Source organism: Piliocolobus tephrosceles, chromosome 16 (genome assembly GCF_002776525.5).
Source record: "Piliocolobus tephrosceles isolate RC106 chromosome 16, ASM277652v3, whole genome shotgun sequence".
Classification (NCBI taxonomy): domain Eukaryota; kingdom Metazoa; phylum Chordata; class Mammalia; order Primates; family Cercopithecidae; genus Piliocolobus; species Piliocolobus tephrosceles.
Genome location: NC_045449.1, coordinates 36,035,067 through 36,056,137, shown reverse-complemented (window position 1 = coordinate 36,056,137; position 21,071 = coordinate 36,035,067). Strand labels below are relative to the sequence as shown.

Below are 21,071 nucleotides of genomic sequence, written 5' to 3'. Positions count from 1 at the left end.
AAAATTCAATCAATAAAGGATTCACAATAATAGGTTTTTCAGTCAAGACACCCCAGTTACAGACAAAAGCATTAGGCCTGTGTATGCTAGTACACTCCCTTACATGAACTCTTTGGGGACAGATATATCTGGGATCCAGAGCTGTACGCACTTTGTAAGGTACATATATACCCTGTATTACATAAAACCCTCAGCAAAGTCTGTGGCAACTGTGCAATGAATAATGAAGTTCAACAGGAAACAGTTTAGTCACACTAAGTGCAAAATGAAGGCAGCAATTCTGGTCAGGTTTCACATTTAATTAGCTCAACAACAGAAAATCTTTCGTTTTCATATAGTTTTTGGATTTCAAAAAATGGATAAGAGACTGTAATCTGTTTTCTGCGTTTGCACTCTTCATACTGTGATGGAAATAAGAGTGGTTATGTTACAACAGAACTTCAGTCTAACAGTTTCTCATCTTTTAATACTATTTATGGTAAATACATATATATAACTTACTTGCAATTTAAATTACAAAATTCATATACAAAGTAAGCAAAAAGGCACACATAAGAAATTCACCTTGACCACAGAAATGTGAAAACACCAGCCCTAATGACCAAGACAATGTTTCAAAGGCAACACCAAGAAAAGTTGAGATTCTACAATAAATCATATTAAATGCAAGCACTATGATGCGCAGACGTGAGCACTGAATATTTTCTAAAGCATAAAACAGGAAAAACCATTTTATGGGGAATCTATTCATATTCCAAACAGCATTTTTAAAAATATTAAACTTAGATTCATTTTAAAAACAAAATTCAGACCCAAACAATCAGGAACCAGAAAATGGGTTTCTTACCTTTTGTTTCCAGTAGGATGTGGGCTGAACAGCAAGGTGGGTTATTCAATCTGATGTTATGAAAAGTAATTGCTTCTTAAAGAGACTTAAGTTTTTCCTTGGTTAGAAAATAATTATAGGCTCCCTAAAACATTCTAAGGGGACATAAATAGGGAGAAGAGGGGAAAATTCCAAGACAGCTTTTGTAGTTTCAAAAGGGTGTAACTTTAATAATTGCCAATATGGATAGAGACCTAAAGGTCCATTTTCTGAGACTATAAATAGGAGCTGGAAGTCCATACTTCCCATCACAGCTTTTAGCTGTCTGGTCATCTTAACTACAAAATCTATGCCCCTTTACCTTTCGTAAGTAAACATGAAGTCCTCTCTAATCTTCAAATTCAGCCTGTATAACAAGGAATGCTCTCTCATTTCAATGTGAAGTTAGAATTACCGTAACTTTTACTTGAGCACATCTTTCAACTTTAAACACTCAAACTTGAGTGAAGGCCATTTACATTTTTTGGTGGTTTCCAAAACATTCAATGAACACAAATGAACCAAAGTTTGCTTAAGTCTAGCTCACATTAACCTTACAAAATGATCATTAATCATTTATTTTCCCTTTAATAATCTGAATTTTTAAAATGTTCTACACATAAAACAGAACTTAGAACTTCAAGAATGTCATGTAAAATTATTCAAATTTTAAACAGTAAACTGCCTTTTGGCCATTACATTAAATTCTTACATAAAAAGAGCTACATCCTTAATAAATTTAAACTAAGTACTTTACTTAGTGAAATTCTGCATTCAACATCCCCTTTCCAACATTCCACAACGTTCATTAAAATCTGATTGGGGTAACCTTACACATTTCTTCCACTACCAAGATTTCTGGTTTTCCCTAGGTTTTTAATTGTCACCCGAATAATCACCTTAAATTCAACTTCCAACTATGATTAGCACCCGAGGGAAATAAAGTCTAGTTACTTATTTTAGGTCCCCTCCCCCAACCTAAATAGTATCAAGGGGCTGTCAGTAGACAAATACAAAAAGTAGCAGACTACAAGTTTTTAACAACTGCTTTGGTAGAGAACACCAAAGTTTTAGGTACAAAATAATCTTATGGATGAGAAGGGCTTATAAGGCAAAATTCTAAATGCCCAGCTTTTTATTAGCAATGATTCATCCAAAGAAGCAGTTAATCTTTTACACTCTTTCCCTTTCAAAAAAGAAATGTGACTTGTGTTAAAAGTTCTACAGGCCGAGCATGGTGGCCCACACCTGTAATCCTAACACTTTGGGAGGCCAAGGCAGGCAGATCACTTGAGGCCAGGAGGTTTGGGACCAGCCTGGGTAACACAGAGAAACTGCATCTCTACTAAAAACACAAAATTAGCCAGGCAAGTGTGGCACACACTTGTAATCCCAGCTACTCGGGAGACTGAGGCACGAGAATCACTCGAATCCAGGAGGTGGAGGTTGCAGTGAGCCCAGACTACACCACTGCACTCCAGTCTGGGGAATAAAGCGAGACTCTGTCTCAAAAACAAAAAACAGTTCTAATACCTCTGTGCTGATGTTAACATTTAATACTTACCTTTTTCTGAGATGAGTTTCATTGAAAATATCAAAAGCTATCTCCAAGTGAACATTAATTTACTAGCCATCAACCAACTTTGCACAAAAGCCTATGTTGTCTATGACCACCAGAAAATAAGCAGCATCTAGTTTTTTAACCACTTTATAACAAAGTAGAGAAGCTTATCTTTCAGATGCTAGATCCAACCCCCCACCATCATTTACCAAGTTACATACACAAATGCCTTATTCTCCCCTTTTGCCTTCCCCTGAAGACTTTTACAATTAACAATAAAAGATGGCTAATACCATTAGTGCCTTTTAAGAACTTTTAATTTGCTAACACATTAATACAAGAGTCAAAATCTTATCTTACTTAACAATTTAAAGATTAACTGATAGACCCAGTTAGAATCTTACATGAAGAGGAAAAAGGACAACCATGCATAGTTTTTTAAAAAATGTTTATTTTTTCAAAGAAAAACGGCAATAGCCAATTGGAAACCTACTTATTCTTCAACTCCAATTTTGTTTTCTTTAAATTTAGAAGTGACTTACTGATTTACTATTTTAAACAAACCCCCCCTTTCCCCTTTAAATGTTTACCATCTACTCGTGCTGAATCCTTCCAAGGAGATTGCTCCAGCGTTTATCTCCAGGTCCTCGCTTTGCTCCTTTTACCAAAAAACGCAAAACACAATTCCATCGTGCATCTTAAGGGCTCCAATCGTCAAAAATAGGAAAAAAAAAATCTTTGGAATAGCCAATTAAGTTGAATAAAAAAATCCACACGAATGCGGTTTGGTTGGGGCAGGAATCCACTCCTATGTTCCTGGTAATCTGATCCCGCTCCATGAATCCTGGTAATTCATCCTCCCTATCCTATCCACATTATGATTTGAATCCAATGATCCAGCTCCAAGGATTGGGATCCAGTGAGCCCTCTCCAATCCAAACCTTTATAACCAGCAAAACCAAAAAAGAGGAGGCAAAATGTTAGATACTGTAATCAAAAAAGGTTTCTGGGGAATGATGAGTTATGTCTGTCATCAGTTTAACAGATGCACATCAATAACTATCAAATTCCCCAAAACAAGTTTCTGAATGGTGTTCAGATAAATTTTAGAAACTTAATCATCAGAGACTAATTGGAAGAAGCATTTTGTATTTACAGTTCAACTGATAATGCCAACACTTGTTACTGTACAGCGTATTACAGGTTTCGTGGTTGCAAGAAGTTACGTAATTTAAATTTACTGGCATTGCTACCCACCTAAGTCTAAAACTATATCTAATGCTCCCATTTGCAATTTAATTTGTAAATTAAAATCTTTTAAACATATGAATCAATTATGAATATTAGTTTAAAGGGGAAGGTGAGACTTAAAAGTATTCCCAACTAGATTATCTACACCAATACATTGGAACTCTATATTTTGCTTTCATTTTGTCTTAAAAAAATGAAATAGCAACGCTCTATCAGTCACACAGAGGACATGCAGATTTAGCAGTATTGATATTATACTCTATCTTGTTGGATTTAAAGACACCCTGTACCCACATGTACACCAACAGCAGGTCACACATTAACAGTTGTAACTAACCACTGTGACAAATTAGCCAGTTCTTCCCACATTAGTCCCTATTAAAACAAAAATGGGGGGAAGGGAGCAAAATAAGTTGCTACAAAATGGGCAATATAATTTTGCCACAATTGCCAAGGTTTAAAGAGCAAAGCAATTGTAGCTAAAGATAACTGAATAAAATGCTTGCAAGTGTTTTAAGGAAAACGTATATAATCATTTTTAACCCCTGCCTTTTAGTATAAGGTCAATACTGCCAATTTCATCTGTGACAATAGCACTTGGAGTCATACCATTGCCTCCATTATTGATCTGATCCTCCTCAATCCTCCTTTTGACAATCCTAAAATGATTGAAATGTGCTCCACAATCCTTAATCCAAAGCATTCTTAATCCATCTCTTCAGATATGTCTACAGAAAGACACATGAAAAGCAAGATAAACATAAGAACTTCCCCAGGTAAGATAACCACAAACACCCCCAACATCCCAGTTCACACAAACCAGGGCAGAATAGACATTTACACAATATCACAGTCTGAAGAGTATGGAGTTAACTAAATTTAAACAATCCTGTCTATGACATCACTTAAAATACAATTTATCGAAGACACGAGGGGAATGTAGATGTTAGGAGCAAGGGGATATTACAAGAATGCAATTCAACACTTTAGCCCATTCTGAACAAAACAGTTTGAATTAAAAAATGAAAAGATTGTACTGAATAAAGGAAAACTGTATACAACATGGGTTCTACAAAAAGTGTCACCAATCATCTTATGTACGAGAGCGAGATCTGCTATGACGGGGAGAATAGCGTGGTGATCCTCTGCTTCTCCTTGGGGAGTAACTGCGACTCCTGCTGTTGCTTCTGCTACGGCTTCTGCTACGACTACGGCTTCGAGATCGAGATCTTCCATAACTTGGACTTCTGGGCCCATCAACTTTAACCCGGATGTAGGCAGTTTCTCCCTATTGGATAGACAGAACTTTCCATTGAAAGATCTAAGCTTTCATCTATCTTCAGGCATGCTGAATGCATACAATGTAACTAAAACCAGAAATCTGGCAATTTACTTGGACACCCTTGCCTGAATCCTTACCTTCAAATTCCACTGTTAAGACCACTGTATCCAATTCTGGTCAAAGAAAAGAATAAGTGTATAACCTACCTCATGAGATCTAAACTTAGTGTTATCCAGTTTTCGAACTGCATAGGTCATATCTTCTTTCCGTACAAACTCCACGACACCAGTGCCATCTCGGTAAACATCAGCATAACATACATCACCTGCTTCACGCATGTGATCCTTTAAATCCTGCCAACTTCCACTTGGAGGCAGTCCTGAAAAAGTGATTTTTTTTCTTAGTATCAATTATCTTAAATTTCACGTTAAGTTGGTAAGGTACATTAGGACAAAGAGTACTTAAAAATACTTAATAGGTGTACTTAAGTGATACCAGGTAAAGAGCTGGTAAGATTCTGGAATCCAGAGTCCAAAATTATTTGTAACGGATCTTCGTATCTAGTACCGCAACCTAATTTGGTAAATCACCACAGCAGCAATCTCCTCGTTTATTAAATTCACCCAAAAACTAAAGCAATTTACGACCTAGCATGAAAAATTTGCAATTGTTAAACCGGTCATGCAAGACAAAAATTTTAGGTAGCTTCCGTCCCTTCACATCAATCCACACAACCAGTACACTCACCAGAGACAACCACTCTGTTTTCAGACCGCCTGGATGGGGGGCCATAGCGACCTCGGGGAGCTCCGCCACCTCCACCCCCGCCGCCGCCTCGGCCTGTTCCACGGCCGCTTCGAGGAAACTCCACCCGCAGACGGTACCCATCGTAATCATAGCCATCGCGACCATACACCGCGTCTTCCGCGTCTCTGCGGGATCGCAGAAAGTAAAAGGCATGAGAAAGACCAGAAGGAGAAGCTCGCTCAGTCGGGAACCCCCCGCACATGCGCACCCAACGTGGAAGAGCCCACATGCGCCGCATAATAGGAATGGCCCCTCCCCCACCCAGAAACACGCCAGGCTCCCAACCACTACACCAGCCCTCAGCGCCTCAGTTTCCCGCTCCAGCCTGCGAATGGGCTCCGGGGACGTCCAAGGCGAGGCGCCAGAGAAGCCACACCAACTCAGCTCCTTACTCGACTCCTGCATGGGCGATACAGTCTCGCCCCAACCTCTCTAAGAGCCCCCGCTTCCCCGTTTCTATGTTAAGGCCTTGGAGCCTTCCCCGACTACTCGGACCTATTTCCTCAAGGCTGCAAGCCCCATGCCGCCTCACCGCGGGTCCTCGAACTCAACGAAGGCGAAGGGCGGTCCCCCGCGGCGATTCTTGAGGTCGATGTCGCGGATAGCGCCGTATTTGTAGAACACGTCCTCAATGTCCTTGGTTCGGATGTCTGGAGGTAAGTTACCCACGTAGATGCGGCAATCGTTGTTCCCTGCGGGGCCACGAATCACACCACCTCCCGACATGGCGGTGACGAAAAGCGCGGACTCGAGAACAGGCCTTCCCACCAAGCCTAGCGCACCGCAGAGCGAGCCCGCAGCGGCACCACGTCTCCCACGGCCTCTCCAAAATGGCGCCTTTATCAGCTCGGCGCACGGATATGGGGGGGAGACAGAGGAAGAGAAGCGGAAGGAAACAGCGATTCGATCCCAACACGCACGCGCGGGAGTGCAACGGGTGGTGCGAGGGATACGCGCAACGCACGCGCACGCACGCGCGACGTCACCCTCCGCACGAAGGGGGAAAAAAAGTCCCCCGCGTTCCCCGCTTGTGGTGGTTTGCGAATAGAGTGAGCAGCCGTTTGGTAAAAGTTAAATAAAGAACTTTCGTTAAAGGAGCTAGTCATCCAGGTCGGGTCTTGAAGGATAGTCAATCTCTCCAGGAATGAGGATCTTTGAAAGCAACTCGGCACCTTCAAAGAACTTGGTGAAACCTAGCTTTAAAGCCTTGTCCCACCATGCTGTGCGGCGATAACGGCCTTTGGCGGGAAAGCGACTCGGAGGCGGGGCTAAAGGGGGAGGGCTCGGGCGGTTGCTCCGGAAACCCGGGTATCTTCGTAGAGTGCGTCTAGTCCAGAGCTGAGTTGCCGGTGACTGAATGGAGAGCTTGGGCGTTGGTTTGTCTTCCCGCCCCTGCTGCGAACAGGCTGTGGCTGCTTAGACAGATGTGTCTAATTTAGCGAAACCGATTTAGATTCCTTAATCCTTTTGATTAAGAACCGTTCCACCTTCTCGTCAGAACTTTGCATAGCTCAGTTCAGCACTCCTTGTGCTAGTCGCAGTGGGCTCGTACCCTGACCTTTCAACGTGGTACCCGCCAACCAGAAGGGGTAACAGTACCGCCTCTGGGACCCACACCTCTTTATCTCTTGTTAATCGCCTATCCGTGGGACTAGCGCAGATTGCCTGCAGAATGAATTGTTTCCCGTTGTTTCCCTTGAAAGAACGAGAAGGAAGAAAAGGTGCGTGTGTGCAGTCCTTTTTTCAAAAATTTCCTCTAAAAGTTACTGAAATTGAAAATACCGGTCCTCCCAGGTAATAAAATGGAGCGAAATGGATGAGAGCCGTAACCACTGGAGACCGCGGTTGCTATTCAGGACTGTGATCCTATTTGCCTGCGGCATTGGGAGATAACATTTTACATTTTTTTCTACGTCTGCAATCTGGATTTTTATGTGAAATCCTGGGATTTTTAAACGTCGCTAATGAATTCAAATTAAAATCAGGCGGGGCGCGGTGGCTCACGCCAGCACTTTGGGAGATAGAGGCGGGCGGATGACTTGAGGTCAGGAGTTCGTGACCAGCCTGGCTAACATGGTGAAATCCCGTCTCTACTGAAAAAACAAAATATTAGCCGGGCTTGGTGGCGGGCGCCTGTAATCCAGCCTACTCGGGAGGCTGAAGCAGGAGAATCGCTAGAACCCTGGAGGCGGAGGTTGCAGTGAGTCGAGATCGCGCCATTGCACTGCGGCCTGGGCTACAGAGTAAGACTCCTCCAAAAAGAAAAAAGAAAAAAAAAAAAGGAGGGGGAAACAACAACGAAATCAAACCCTGCAGTCATAAAGATAACAGATCTACACCCTGAATTTCAGGGATAATTTTCTTCATGTTATTTACAACAGTCCCTCTCCGCAAGGATGTGAGGCAACTTACAGAGATACCCTAAAACATTATTAAAAGTAGATGAGGCTGGGCGTGGTGGCTCACTCCTGTAATCCCAGCACTTTAGGAGGCCGAGGCGGGCGGATCACCTGAGGTCAGGAGTTTGAGACCAACATGTCGAAACCCGTCTCTTCTAAAAATACAAAACAGCCGGGCATTGTGGCGCGTGCCTGTAATCCCAGCTACTCGGAAGGGTGAGACAGGACAATCTCTTGAACCCTTACGAGGTGGAGACTGTAGTGAGCGGAGATCAGGTCACTGCACTCCAGCCTGGGCGACAGAACAAGACTCCATCTCTCACACACACACACGAAAACTAGAGCAATGGGAAAGTAAGGGGTGGATTAAATGAAATAAGCATAAATTACTATACAAAATGCCTGCAGTGAAAGCCTGTTGAATTTGTTGAGATAGACTGCAAATTTTACTTTAGTCTTCGCAGAAGTCGCGGTAAAGAAGGGTACACCAGTATTGCGTATTCAAAATCCAAAGTGCCTTTGGGATAAAAATAAATAGGTCATTCAGGAGAAGGACATGTTTTCTTAATTCTAAAAGCTGATGAAATATATTTTACAAATGTCTGTCGGTGACCCCAAAATACATATTCAATTTGAAATGAGCAGGGATGCTTGGTCTTGTGTCTGAAGATCCTCAGCATTACCTACAGATGACCTTTGGTAATCCTTGAGCTTTCTGTAATGTTTTCCAAAATTATATGCATATAGGCATGTACAAAATTATATGCATGTGCGTACTTTTTTTGGGAAGAGGATTTGAAATTTTAATCAACTTCTTAAAGGAGTCCATAGATCCCAAAAGGGAAAAGAACTTCTGAAAAATTGTCAAGGGAGGGATAGATTGCCTATCCTTCAGACCATCCTTCAAGTATATATATAGATGTGTGTGTGTGTGTGTGTGTGTGTGTGTGTGTATATATATATTTTTTTTTTTTTTCTTTTTTTGAGACAGAGTTGCCTTCTGTCACCCAGGCTGGAGGGCAATGGCGTGATCTCAGCTCAGTGCAACCTCTGCTTCCCTGGCTCAAGCCATTCTTGTGCCTTGGCCTTCCGAGTAGGTGGAATTACATGTGCCACCATGCCCAGCTAATTTTTGTATTTTTGGCAGCTGCAGTTTCTGTTATTATTAATTAACAGTTTCTGTTAATTAATGATAAGTCAATGATAACTGAAGTAATAACTGAAATCCATAGTTTATAATTGAATAGTTCATTTTGAGAAGGGATGAGACAATACATAGGTACTTTTAATTTCAAGGTATTTTCATTCCAGAAAAATATCACTGAATTTGCTTTTTGTTTGTTTATTTGAGATAGAGTCTCGCTCTGTCACCCAGGCTGGAGTACAGTGGCAGGATCTCGGCTCGCTGCAACCTCCTCCACCCAGGTTCAAGCGATTCTGATGCCTCAGCCTCCCGAGTAGCTGAGACTACAGGCATACGCCACCACGCCTGGCTAATTTTTGTATTTTTAGTAGAGATGGGGTTTCACCATGTTGGCCAGGCTGTTCTCTAACTCCTGACCTCAAGTTATCTGCCCACCTTGGCTTCCCAAAGTGCTGGAATCACAGGCGTGAGCCACCACACCCAACCTGAATTTACTTTAATTTATTCTTGTCTGTCTAATTTAATGCAGTAATTCTGATTTTGTTCAGTTCAGCACAATACAAAGTGGAACTTAATTGAGAGTGAATAGGACGTTCTTATTTCTCCACTGGCATCTTTTTTTGTATTTGAATGTAACCAACTGTTCTGGAGTTGATGATGAGGTCAGTATATGGCAGGAAAAGTCTTGACGGCTGTTTTATCAGGTCTCCCAGGATGGCGTTAGCTTGGTGATGATTACAATTAAGGATGTTACCAGTTAACCAGAGTTAACATATTTCAGTCCACAAGAGTAAAACATCAAAAAAACAATAAACAACTTATTTGGAAATGAGAACAAAACAAGGTGAATCATTTTGAGGGATATTTCATTCAGATCCTGAGACCTGATAAATGATCCCTGCCCCCATAACAAAGTATTTCTCTCCAAGACAGATAAATTCACAGCACCTGGATTCTGTGTCTCTGTACCCTGGAGAGCGCTGGGTAAAGACTGGCAATTATCTTTCTACAAACTAATCTTCACACAATTCTCTAAACAATATACTAGATGGTTGATTCCTTTTGTGCTGAGCAAATTACAACCACTTCCAGTTTTGCCTCCTAAGATTACATCCTCATGTTAATTGGAGTTTCAGGGTTTTCTAAACTCCTTATACATTCACTGTCAGTTTTATGAATTGCTCCCACAACCAGTGGATTTATTAAGCATGAACTTTACCAACTTCATTGTCAGAAGCAACCTAATTTTTTTTTTTTTTTTTTTTTTTTTTGAGGTGGAGTCTCACTCTGTCACCTAGGCTGGAGTGCAGTGGCGCAGTCTTGGCTCACTGCCAGCTCTGCCTCCCGGATTCACGCCATTCTGCCTCGGCCTTCCGAGTAGCTGGGACTACAGGTGCCCGCCAACATGCCTGGCTAATTTTTTTATTTTTACTAGAGACGGGATTTCACTGTGTTAGCCAGGATGGTCTCGATCTCTTGACCTCGTGATCCGCCTGCCTTGGCCTCCCAAAGTGCTGATTACAGGTGTGAGCCACCGCGCCCGACCAAGAGAAATTTTTTAAATACTTTTGATTCAATCCAATAATCTCAGGAGGAGACTTTTAAAAGTTAATGGAAAATGTGTGTTATGAACAAATCATGCATGGATTTGAAAATTTTTTTACACCAAAATAAACTCGTACTATCTTGTTATAACATGTATGAACAGCATCTAATTTGATGTACTAAAAAGAATAAGACATATGTTTGAAAAGAGCCCCTATCAGAGCAACATGTATTCTGTTAAAATTGAAGCAAGGATAAACATCAAATTTATGATGAAACTTGGGTGAAAGAATGGTAAAATCATTAATTCTTTACAAAAAGTTTATGGGCACAATGCCTCAAAGAAATCAGTATTTTATAATTAGAGAGTTAATTTTAAGAAGGGATGAGACAGTGTTGAAGAGGAAGCCTGCAGTGGCAGACTACCCACATCAATTTGCAAGGAAAAAAATAATCTTTTCATGCTTGAAGGCAATAACGTATATGGTGGCCCGTTTTCTTTTTTTCTTTTCTTGAGACGGAGTCTCGCTCTGTTGCGGGGGCTGGAGTGCAGTGGCCAGATCTCAGCTCACTGCAAGCTCTGCCTCCCGGGTTTACGCCATTCTCCTGCCCCAGCCTCCGGAGTAGCTGGGACTACAGGCGCCCGCCACCTTGCGCGGCTAGATTTTTGTATTTTTTAGTAGAGACGGGGTTTCACCGTGTTCGCCAGGATGGTCTCGATCTCCTGACCTCGTGATCCGCCCGTCTCGGCCTCCCAAAGTGCTGGGATTACAGGCTTGACTACCGCGCCCGGCCCAGTGGCCCGTTTTCAAGACAAAATGCCTTACATGGGCGTAGGTCAGCAAACTACAGAAGAAACAGGACAAGCTGGGCCGCTGCTTGGATAGCTGATGCCTGCTTGTCGCCCTCCCTCTTCCCCAACACTTCTTCCCCCTTTAGTTGCCTTCACCCAAACCAAAAAAGTTTAGTCTAAGATGAAAGTTTACTAGTCTGCAAAATAGCTCACTTTGTCTTCTCTTATCAACCTGCCTAGCTACTTAGGTCATAAGTTAAATACCTGAAAAGCCCGCGAGCTAACTAGAATTGCAGTGCATTGTGGGCTGCAATAAAATGCAGCAAGACAACCCCCCCACCCCAAAAAAAAAAAACACCTAAAGCCCCTACCCAACAATTAATGGGCAATGTCTGGGAAGATTGTGACCCCATAGTACTCAGCCTATGAGAAACCGGGGGAGGGACCTGCATACTGGGAGATAAATTGCTTGTTAAAACTGTGCTGGAGGCCGGGTGTGGTGGCTCGCGCCTGTAATCCCAGAACTTTGGGAGGCTGAGGCAGGCAGATCATGAATGAGGTCAAGAGACCATCCTGGCCAATATAGTGAAACCCCATCTCTACTAAAAATACAAAAATTAGCTGGGCATGGTGGCGGGCACCTGTAGTCCCCACCTGAACCTGGGAGGCGGAGGTTGCAGTGAGCTGAGATCACACCACTGCACTCCAGCCTGGTTGACAGAGTGAGACTCCGTCTCAAAAAAAAAAAAAACCAACTATGCTGGGGCTTGGCATAGTGGCTCACACCTGTAATCCCAGCACCATGGAAGGCTGAGGCAGGTGGATCACCATATGTCAGGAGTTTGAGACCAGCCTAGCCAACATGGCAAAACTCCATCTCTACTAAAAATACAAAAATTATCCGGGCATGGTGGCAAGCGCCTATAATCCCAGCTGCTTGGGAGGCTGAGGCAGGAAAATCACTTGAACCTGGGAGGCAGAGGTTGCAGTGAGCCAAGATCGTGCCACTGCACCCCAGCCTGGGCGACAAGAGCAAAACTCCATCTCAAAAAAATAAAATAAAATTTAAAAAAACTGTGCTGGGTGTGCTTGTCTATCAGACACCCAATCTTGCAAGACTGTCATTAAAAGTCTCACTTTCACAGTTCTCTGGGTCTCTGAGTCCATTCTTTGGGTTTGGATGGGTAAGTTTGTTTCTCACATACTCTCATAGAAGATGACCAACAATAGCAGATACCAAAGCCAGTATCATAGACATTGCAATTGGTTTGGCTCACACAATTCTAACCGAAAAATTTAAGCTGAGCAAAATTTCCACTCAAAGGTTGCTAAAACTGCACACCCAGGTCAGCTGCACACAAGAGCAGAGCTTTCCATGGAGATTTTAAACAAGTGTGATCAAGACCCTGAAGCATTTTTTTGAAGAATTCTAACAGGACATGAAACATGGTTTTACCAATACAATCCTGAAGGCAAAGCACAATCAAAACAATGGATACCAGGAGGTGGAAGTGGTCCAGTCAAAGCAAAAATGGACCAGTCCCAGAGCAAAGATCATGGCACCAGTTTTTTTGGCTGCTCAAGGCATTTTGCTTGTTGACTTTCCGGAGGGCCAAAGAATGATAATTTGTGCTTATTACAAAAATAAGCAGATAGGCTTATTATGAGAAAGCCAAAACTTTAGCAAAACAACAACAACAACAAACTGCCCAGGAAAGCTTCACTGGAGAGTTCCCCACCATGACAATGCTCCTGCTTATTCCTCTCATCAAGCAAGGGCAATTTTGCAAGAGGTTTGATGGGAAATGATTAGGCATTCACCTTGCAGTCTTTATTTGACCCCTTCTGATATATTTTTGTTTCTTAATCTTTAAAAATGTGTAAATGGCACCCTTTTAAAAAATAATAATAATAATGTGAAAAGGGGCTGGCGTGGTGGCTCATGCCTGTTTTTTTATATTTTTGGGAGGCCGAGGCAGGCGGATTACTTGAGGTCAGGAGTTCAAGACCAGTCTGGCCAACATGGTGAAATCCCGTCTCTACAAAAAATACAAAAAATTAGCCAGGTGTGGTGGTGCACGCCTGGAATCAGCTACTTGGGGGGCTGATACAGGAGAATCGCTTGAACCCGGGAGGTAGAGGTTGCAGTGAGCCGAGATCATGCCACTGCACTCCAGCCTGGGCGACAGAGTGAGACTCCATCTAAAAAAAAAAAAAAAATTTTTTTAAGTGAAAGAGTACGCTGACATGGTTAAATTCCCAGGACCTGGAGTTCTTTAGGGGTGGACTAAATGGCTGGTATCTTTACTTACAGAAGTGTCTTGAGCTTGATGGAGTTTATATGGAGAAAGAAAGTTATTATTTTTATTTTTTAATACCATTTTTTTCCATAAACTTCTTGAAGTTCTCTCATATTAGTGTCAGCATCATACTTTATCCTGGAAATGATTACTTGGGGAGTGGGAGAAGAAAGAAATTCAAAGAGTTAACGCTGTAAGAGCTGAAATCACGAGACACAATTTTTCAGTGATTTGCTTACTACTCAAAACTCCACCTGTGGTGATAGTTACAGAACTGTGCATATATTTAAAATCATGGCATAGTCTACTTAAAGCAGATGAATTGTATGGTATGTAAATTATAACTCAGTAACTTTTTTTTTTTTTCAAATGACTGGGGGAAAAAATACCTCTGTATCTCCACAGTCAGAAAAATCTCTCTTCAGTACCAGTCCTCGAAAGGCATTATTGGGAGTGGGGGAAGTCCAAGAGTAATTTATACTGAAATATGGCTTTCCTAATCTGGAAACTCTGTTTCCAACATTTGTTGTGCCAATCCCTACTGTCTTCTGAGCGGATAATTCTTATTTTTACTACTAGGTAAAAAGACACTTAGAAAGGCTGGGCTTACCACTCGATTCCACTGTGTACGGGAGTTTACTTCCAGAAACATTTCAGTTGCAAGATTCTCTGTTCCCTTACTCCACTTGATTCAGGGATAAATATTCCCTGAAAAGGAAAGAAACCATGTATTTTAATTTTTCATTTCTATTTGTCTCATCTTCCCTAGTAAATTATATTGAGGACAGATTTCTGCTGTAACTCCCTTTATTACCAGTATGTTATCTGTTAAAATGAATATTATTGACTGTTTACTGACTGCTCTTTGAAAAAGGTGGGAAGTTAGGTGAGCAGAATGTTGTTTCTATGGAAACTTCATCATGTTGCTGTCAGTGAATACACACAATGGGTATAAGGATTGTTTTTTATTTCTTTTTTTGGGACGGAGTTTCTGTTGCCCAGGCTGGAGTGCGATGGTGCAATCTCAGCTCACTGCAACCTCCACATCCCGGGTTCAAGCAATTCTCCTGCCTCAGCCTCCTGAGTAGCTGAGATTACAGGTGTGCGCCACCACATCTGGCTAATTTTTTATTTTTGTAGTAGAGATGGGAGTCTCACCATGATGACCAGGCTGGTCTCGAACTCCTGATCTCGTGATCCACCCGCCTCAGCCTCCCAAAGTGCTGGAATTACAGGCGTGAGCCACTGAACCCAGCCTGTTTCTTTATTTCATGGTGTAATAAAGATGGCCACCTTTTAAGCCCAAATAACTCATCTAATAATACAGTCTTAGTAATCTTATTTTATGACTTGCCCACCTCATTCTTTCATTCATTTTGTTTCATCTTTGGCTAATTCTTTCCATCTTTATTGTCCCATTATTGAGAATAATAGAATATGATTTTGACAGGAAACAGCTCTTAAAATGATCTATTATGGGCCGGGCGCAGTGGCTCATGTCTATACTCCTAGCAGTTTGGGATGCTGAGGCAGATGGATCTCTTGACATCAGGAGTTCAAGAGCAGCCTGGCCAACATGGCAAAACCCCGTCTCTAGAAAAATACAAAAAATTAGCTGGGAGTGGTGGCATGTGCCTGTAATCCCAGCTACTCAGGAGGCTGAGGCAGGAGAATCACTTGAATCTGAGGGATAGAAGTTGCAGTGAGCTAATGTCATGCCACTGCACTACAGCCTAGGTGACAGAGCAAGACTCTGTCTCAAAAAAAAAAATTGATTATGAAAAGATGTATTTTCACCATGTTTTTCTTTTCCTATTACTACTATAACTTTCTGTCTCCTCTTTCTACCTAGTTCTTTCTTTTTAAAATCAAACTCCAAATTGTACATTTCCTAATTAGAGTAAGTGGCTCTTTAAGGTCCTATAAAAACATATTGCAGGCATACTTTATTTGCTAAAAATGCTACCTTTGTTTTTGTAATTCTTTTTTTTTTTTTTTTTTGAGATGGAGTCTCGCTCTGTCACCCAGGTTGGAGTGCAATGGTACAGTCTTGGCTCACTGCAACCTCTACCTCCTGGACTCAAGCAATTCCCCTGCCATAGCCTCCCAAGTAGCAGGGATTACAGGCACACACCACTGCGCCCAGCTAATTTTGTATTTTTAGTAGAGACGGGGTTTCACCATGTTGACCAGGCTGGTCTTGAACTCCTGACCTCAGGTGATCCACCCACCTTGGCCCCCCAAAAGTGCTGGGATTACAGGCGTGAGCCACCATGCCTGGCCGTTTTTGTGATTCTTATACAAATCACAAATATGTGAGTCCTATATAAATGTTAGCTTTCTTTATTAATAGTGATAGTGTATTCTATGCTACTACTACTATCAAGTATGTTAGAAAGTTAATTTTGATAAATTTTTTAGTTTGAAGTTTTGAGTATGTGACAGCTTTTTCCTCTTTACTGTTGTAAAAGGTATTCCAGATTAGGTGAGCTAAAAATCTCTCAGAATTACTTTTGTATATTACTTGCGGGACCATCGCAGAGCTTATTAGACGGAGAGCACTGGGTCAGCAAACTACAGACCTCTGACCCATGACCTGTTCTTTGGAATGCCCATGAGTTCAGAATGTTTTTTTTATTTTTCAGTGGTTAAAAAACACACAAGGCCGGGCGCGGTGGCTCAAGCCTGTAATCCCAGCACTTTGGGAGGCCGAGACGGGCGGATCACGAGGTCAGGAGATTGAGACCATCCTGACTAACACGGTGAAACCCCGTCTCTAGTGGCCGGGCGCGGTGGCTCACGCCTGTAATCCCAGCACTTTGGGAGGCCGAGACGGGCGGATGACGAGGTCAGGAGATCAAGACCATCCTGGCTAACACGGTGAAACCCCATCTCTACTAAAAAATACAAAAAATTAGCCGGGCGAGGTGGCGGGCGCCTGTAGTCCCAGCTACTCGGGAGGCTGAGGCAGGAGAATGGCGTAAACCCGGGAGGCGGAGCTTGCAGTGAGCTGAGATCCGGCCACAGCACTCCAGCCTGGGTGACAGAGCGAGACTTCGTCTCAAAACACACACACACACACACACACACACACACACACACACACAAAAGGAGAATAATATTTTGTGCATGTGAAAAGTATATGAAACTCAAATTTCAGTGTCCGTATTTAAGTTTTATTGCAACACAGCCATCACCACTTGTTTACATATTGTCTATGGCTGGTTTCATTCAACAAAGGCAGAGTTGAGTAGTTTCAACAAAGACTTCATGGCTGTGCTGGGCACAGTGCCTCACACCTGTAATCCCAGCACTTTGGGAAGCTGAGGAGGGCGGATCATGAAGTCAGGAGATCAAGACCATCCTGGCTTACACAGTGAAACTCCGTCTCTACTAAAAATACAAAAAAATTAGCCGGGTGTGGTGGCAGGTGCCTATAGTTTCAGCTACTCGGGAGACAGAGGCAGGAGAACTGCTTGCACCTTGGAGGAAGAGGTTGCAGTGAGCCCAGATCTCGCCACTGCACTCCAGCCTGGGCGACAGAGCAAGACTCCATCTCAGGAAAAAAAAAAAAAAAAAACTTAATGGCTCACAAACCTAAAATATTTACTATCTGGCCCTTTACAAGAAAAGTTTGTTAACCCCTTACCAAAAGGAAAATAATAACCTGCATTTGTCATTTGTGCTTAACTAATTCAAATACTCAGCTTTGTCATGAATGTCCTTTTCCTGTTGCAGATGCTTCTGTCATGGGTAATATATTATTAGTTGTAAACGTAAATAATAAACCTTTTCAAGTGATAGGTAGTTAGCACATGTTTGATCAGCCACTACTACAGTTCAGTAATAAGGTACTGAGAGCTGGTGGAAAGAAATTATCCTGCCCATCTGCCCAACCTAAAAGAGGAGGTATTGCTCTACTGTAGTTGATATCTTTTTTTTCTTTCTTTCCTTCTTTTGTTTTTTAGTCTAGTTGATCAAAATTGTTCAATGATGGCAGGTTTCTGTAACCATTCTTGCACTGAAGTAATGTGGCACACAATAAGTCCATGACAGGTTTTGTTCTAAGTAAATATTAGTGTCCACTCACTATGGAATTTGCAGGTGAAATTTCCAAAATGTTCATATTGTTTTTCTACAGTACTGGGATCACTCACTCTCAGGCTGGTGCTGGTACCACCACCCTGTCCCCAGGACTACTAGATGTGTTTACAGTTTACAGTCCAGACCCATGTCCGGGGTGTCCTTCCTTGTTTGCCTCCCATTTGTTTCCATGTGGCGAGGAGCCACTCTGCTCACCAGCTGCAATTCACTCCAGGTTAATTTCTGCTCCATCAAATTAAGACTCCAGGGGAGAAAAAAATTATTCCCCTGGCTCTGAGTCTCCAGTTTTTTGGAGACCAGCAAGACCCTGTTTACAGATACACGCACACACACACAAACACACACACACAGAGCCAGGGAGGCACATGCCAGTAGTTCTAGCTATTCAGGAGGTTGAGGTGGGAGGATTACTGGAGCCCAGAAGTTCCAGGCTGCAGTAAGCTCTAATTGTACCTGTACTCCAGCCTGGCGACAGACTGAGACTCTGTCTCGAAATATGTATGTGTGTGTGTATATATATACACATATATATATATACACACACACACATATACATATACACATACATACACACACACACACATATATATATTTGCATTCAGAAAAAAGCTTTCTAACTTTTCCCAAGACAAGCGAGTGTTGCTTTAAATTTGGGCAACTGAAGAGCCCCTTTAGGCAGACTTCTTAACACAAAGGAAACAGTCTATTCTAAAGAATTATTCAGGTTTTCCACCTCTATAGATACAATAACTGCTTATCACCTTAGTATACATTTTCTTAGCCTTAACTAAATCCAGGGTAGGAAAAATTATAGGCATTTGCCTGGGCACCTTGTTAATAATGTTATGTCATAATTCTAGTAAGTTTCTTATACATTCTTAATTACTTTGCAAATACACATAGGAAAATATGGGGCTCTATTTACATTTCCCATCTGACAATATCGTTTTAAAATTCTCTAGTTGCTCTTAAGAAAATATACTTCTCGGCCGGGCGTGGTGGCTCAATCCTGTAATCCCAGCACTTTGGGAGGCCGAGACGGGTGGATCATGAGGTCAGGAGATCGAGACCATCCTGGCTAACACGGTGAAACCCTGTCTCTACTAAAAATACAAAAAAAACTAGCCGGGCGAGATGGCAGCGCCTGTAGTCCCAGCTACTCGGGAGGCTGAGGCAGGAGAATGGCGTGAACCCGGGAGGCAGAGCTTGCAGTGAGCTGAGATCCCGCCACTGCACTACAGCCTGGGTGACAGAGCGAGACTCCGTCTCAAAAAAAAAAAAAAAAAAGAAAATATACTTCTCTAGATACTTATACAGGAATATATATTGCCACAAATTTGAATGGCAAAGCCATGCCCCCAACAGATTAATTTTCTTCCCCAGACAGCATCAATCACTGTTGAGCATTTGTCTAAATAAAGTACTTGTTTGAGAGCGTGGGCTACGTGGTGAAGCCGCACCTCTACAAAAAATGCAAAAATTAGCCGGGCATGGTGATGCACACCTGTGGTGCCAGCTACTTAGGAGGCTGAGGTGGGAGGATCGCTTGAACCTGGGAAGTGGAGGTTGCAGTGAGCCAAGACTGCACCACTGCCCTTCAGCCTGGGTGACAGCTGGGTGACAGAGCGATACACTGTCAAAAAAAAAAAGAAGAAGAAGTACTTGTTTGGGGATGGTATAAATTAATAGAGGTTCTCATCAAGCATGTTTTGCACTGTACTAACTTATTAATACTAAAACAGTTTCCAAGGTTTACACCACTGTACATAGAAAATAAAGATAGTGGCCGGGCGCGGTGGCTCAAGCCTGTAATCCCAGCACTTTGGGAGGCCAAGACGGGCCGATCATGAGGTCAGGAGATCGAGACCATCCTGGCTAACACGGTGAAACCCCGTCTCTACTAAAAATACAAAAAACTAGCTGGGCGAGGTGGCGGGCGCCTGTAGTCCCAGCTACTGCGGAGGCTGAGGCAGGAGAATGGCGTAAAACCCGGGAGGCGGAGCTTGCAGTGAGCTGAGATCCGGCCACTGCACTCCAGCCCAGGAGACACAGCAAGACTCCGTCTCAAAAAAAAAAAAAAAAAGAAAGAAAGAAAATAAAGATAGCTATTATCAGCCAACTTCTGTTAGATAAGGCTCCAGTAATAAACAACTCCAAATGTACCAGTGGCTTAAGAAAATAACTGAGGTTTGCTTCTTGCTTATGTTACATATTGGCAGCCACGAGTTGGCAGAGGCACGGCCCGTGTATCTTATCGCTAAAAGGCATGAAGGTGCAGTGGAAAGATGGGCTTTGAACAAGATGGATTTGGGTTTAAATCCCCAAAACCACTTACTTGTGTAATCTTGCACAACTCTCTTAACCTGCTTGAGCCTCTATTTCTTCATCTATCAAATGGGGTCAATAACAGCACTTACAGAGCTGTTGTGAAGATTAAATGGAATAACATGGAAATCAACTAGTCGTCGAGTACCCTGCACATAGTAGTGATCTATGCTCTGCACTACTCTGTGCCCTGCACCATAATAAACAGTGTTTCTTATTAAGGCTGCAAAAACCTATTCCCTTGCTTTTTCAACGTTTGTGGTTAGACTGATCAGTTTTACTCTTCTTTTTTTTTTTTTTTTTTTTTTTTGAGATGGAGTCTCGCTCTGTCGCCCAGGCTAGAGTGCAGTGGCGTGATCTCAGCTCACTGCAAGCTCCGCCTCCCGGGTTCATGCCATTCTCCTGCCTCACCCAAGTAGCTGGGACTACCGGCGCCCGCCGCCACGCCGGGCTAATTTTTTGCATTTTTAGTAGAGACGGGGTTTCATTGTGTTAGCCAGGATGGTCTCGATCTCCTGACCTCGTGATCTGCCCGCCTCGGCCTCCCAAAGTGCTGGGATTACAGGCGTGAACTACTGCGCCCAGCCGGTTTTACTCTTCTTCAGAAGAAATAAGATGTGAAATTCAAGTCAGTCTGTCTTATGACTGACTAGATATTGTGAGGCTGGGCACAGTGGCTTATGCCTATAATCCCA

At 42.6% G+C, this 21,071-nt stretch overlaps 1 protein-coding gene across 2 annotated transcripts; it reads right to left on the bottom strand.

The window, feature by feature from the left end:
• Nucleotides 1-278: 278 nt before the first annotated feature.
• Nucleotides 279-7,578, bottom strand: SRSF1 (serine and arginine rich splicing factor 1). Of its 2 annotated transcripts, XR_002730067.2 has the most exons (5): nt 6,299-7,578; nt 5,707-5,891; nt 5,166-5,338; nt 4,287-4,965; nt 282-3,367 (listed from the first exon to the last, which is right to left on the bottom strand). XR_002730067.2 is itself a non-coding variant. In XM_023204592.1 (4 exons), exons 1-4 carry the CDS (start codon nt 6,490-6,492, stop codon nt 4,771-4,773), a joined length of 747 nt encoding a protein of 248 aa, XP_023060360.1. In that variant the 5' UTR covers nt 6,493-7,578; the 3' UTR covers nt 279-4,770. The 2 variants fall into 2 exon arrangements, 1 of the variants encoding a protein (XP_023060360.1); XM_023204592.1 differs by having other exon boundaries at nt 279-4,965.
• Nucleotides 7,579-21,071: the final 13,493 nt, after the last annotated feature.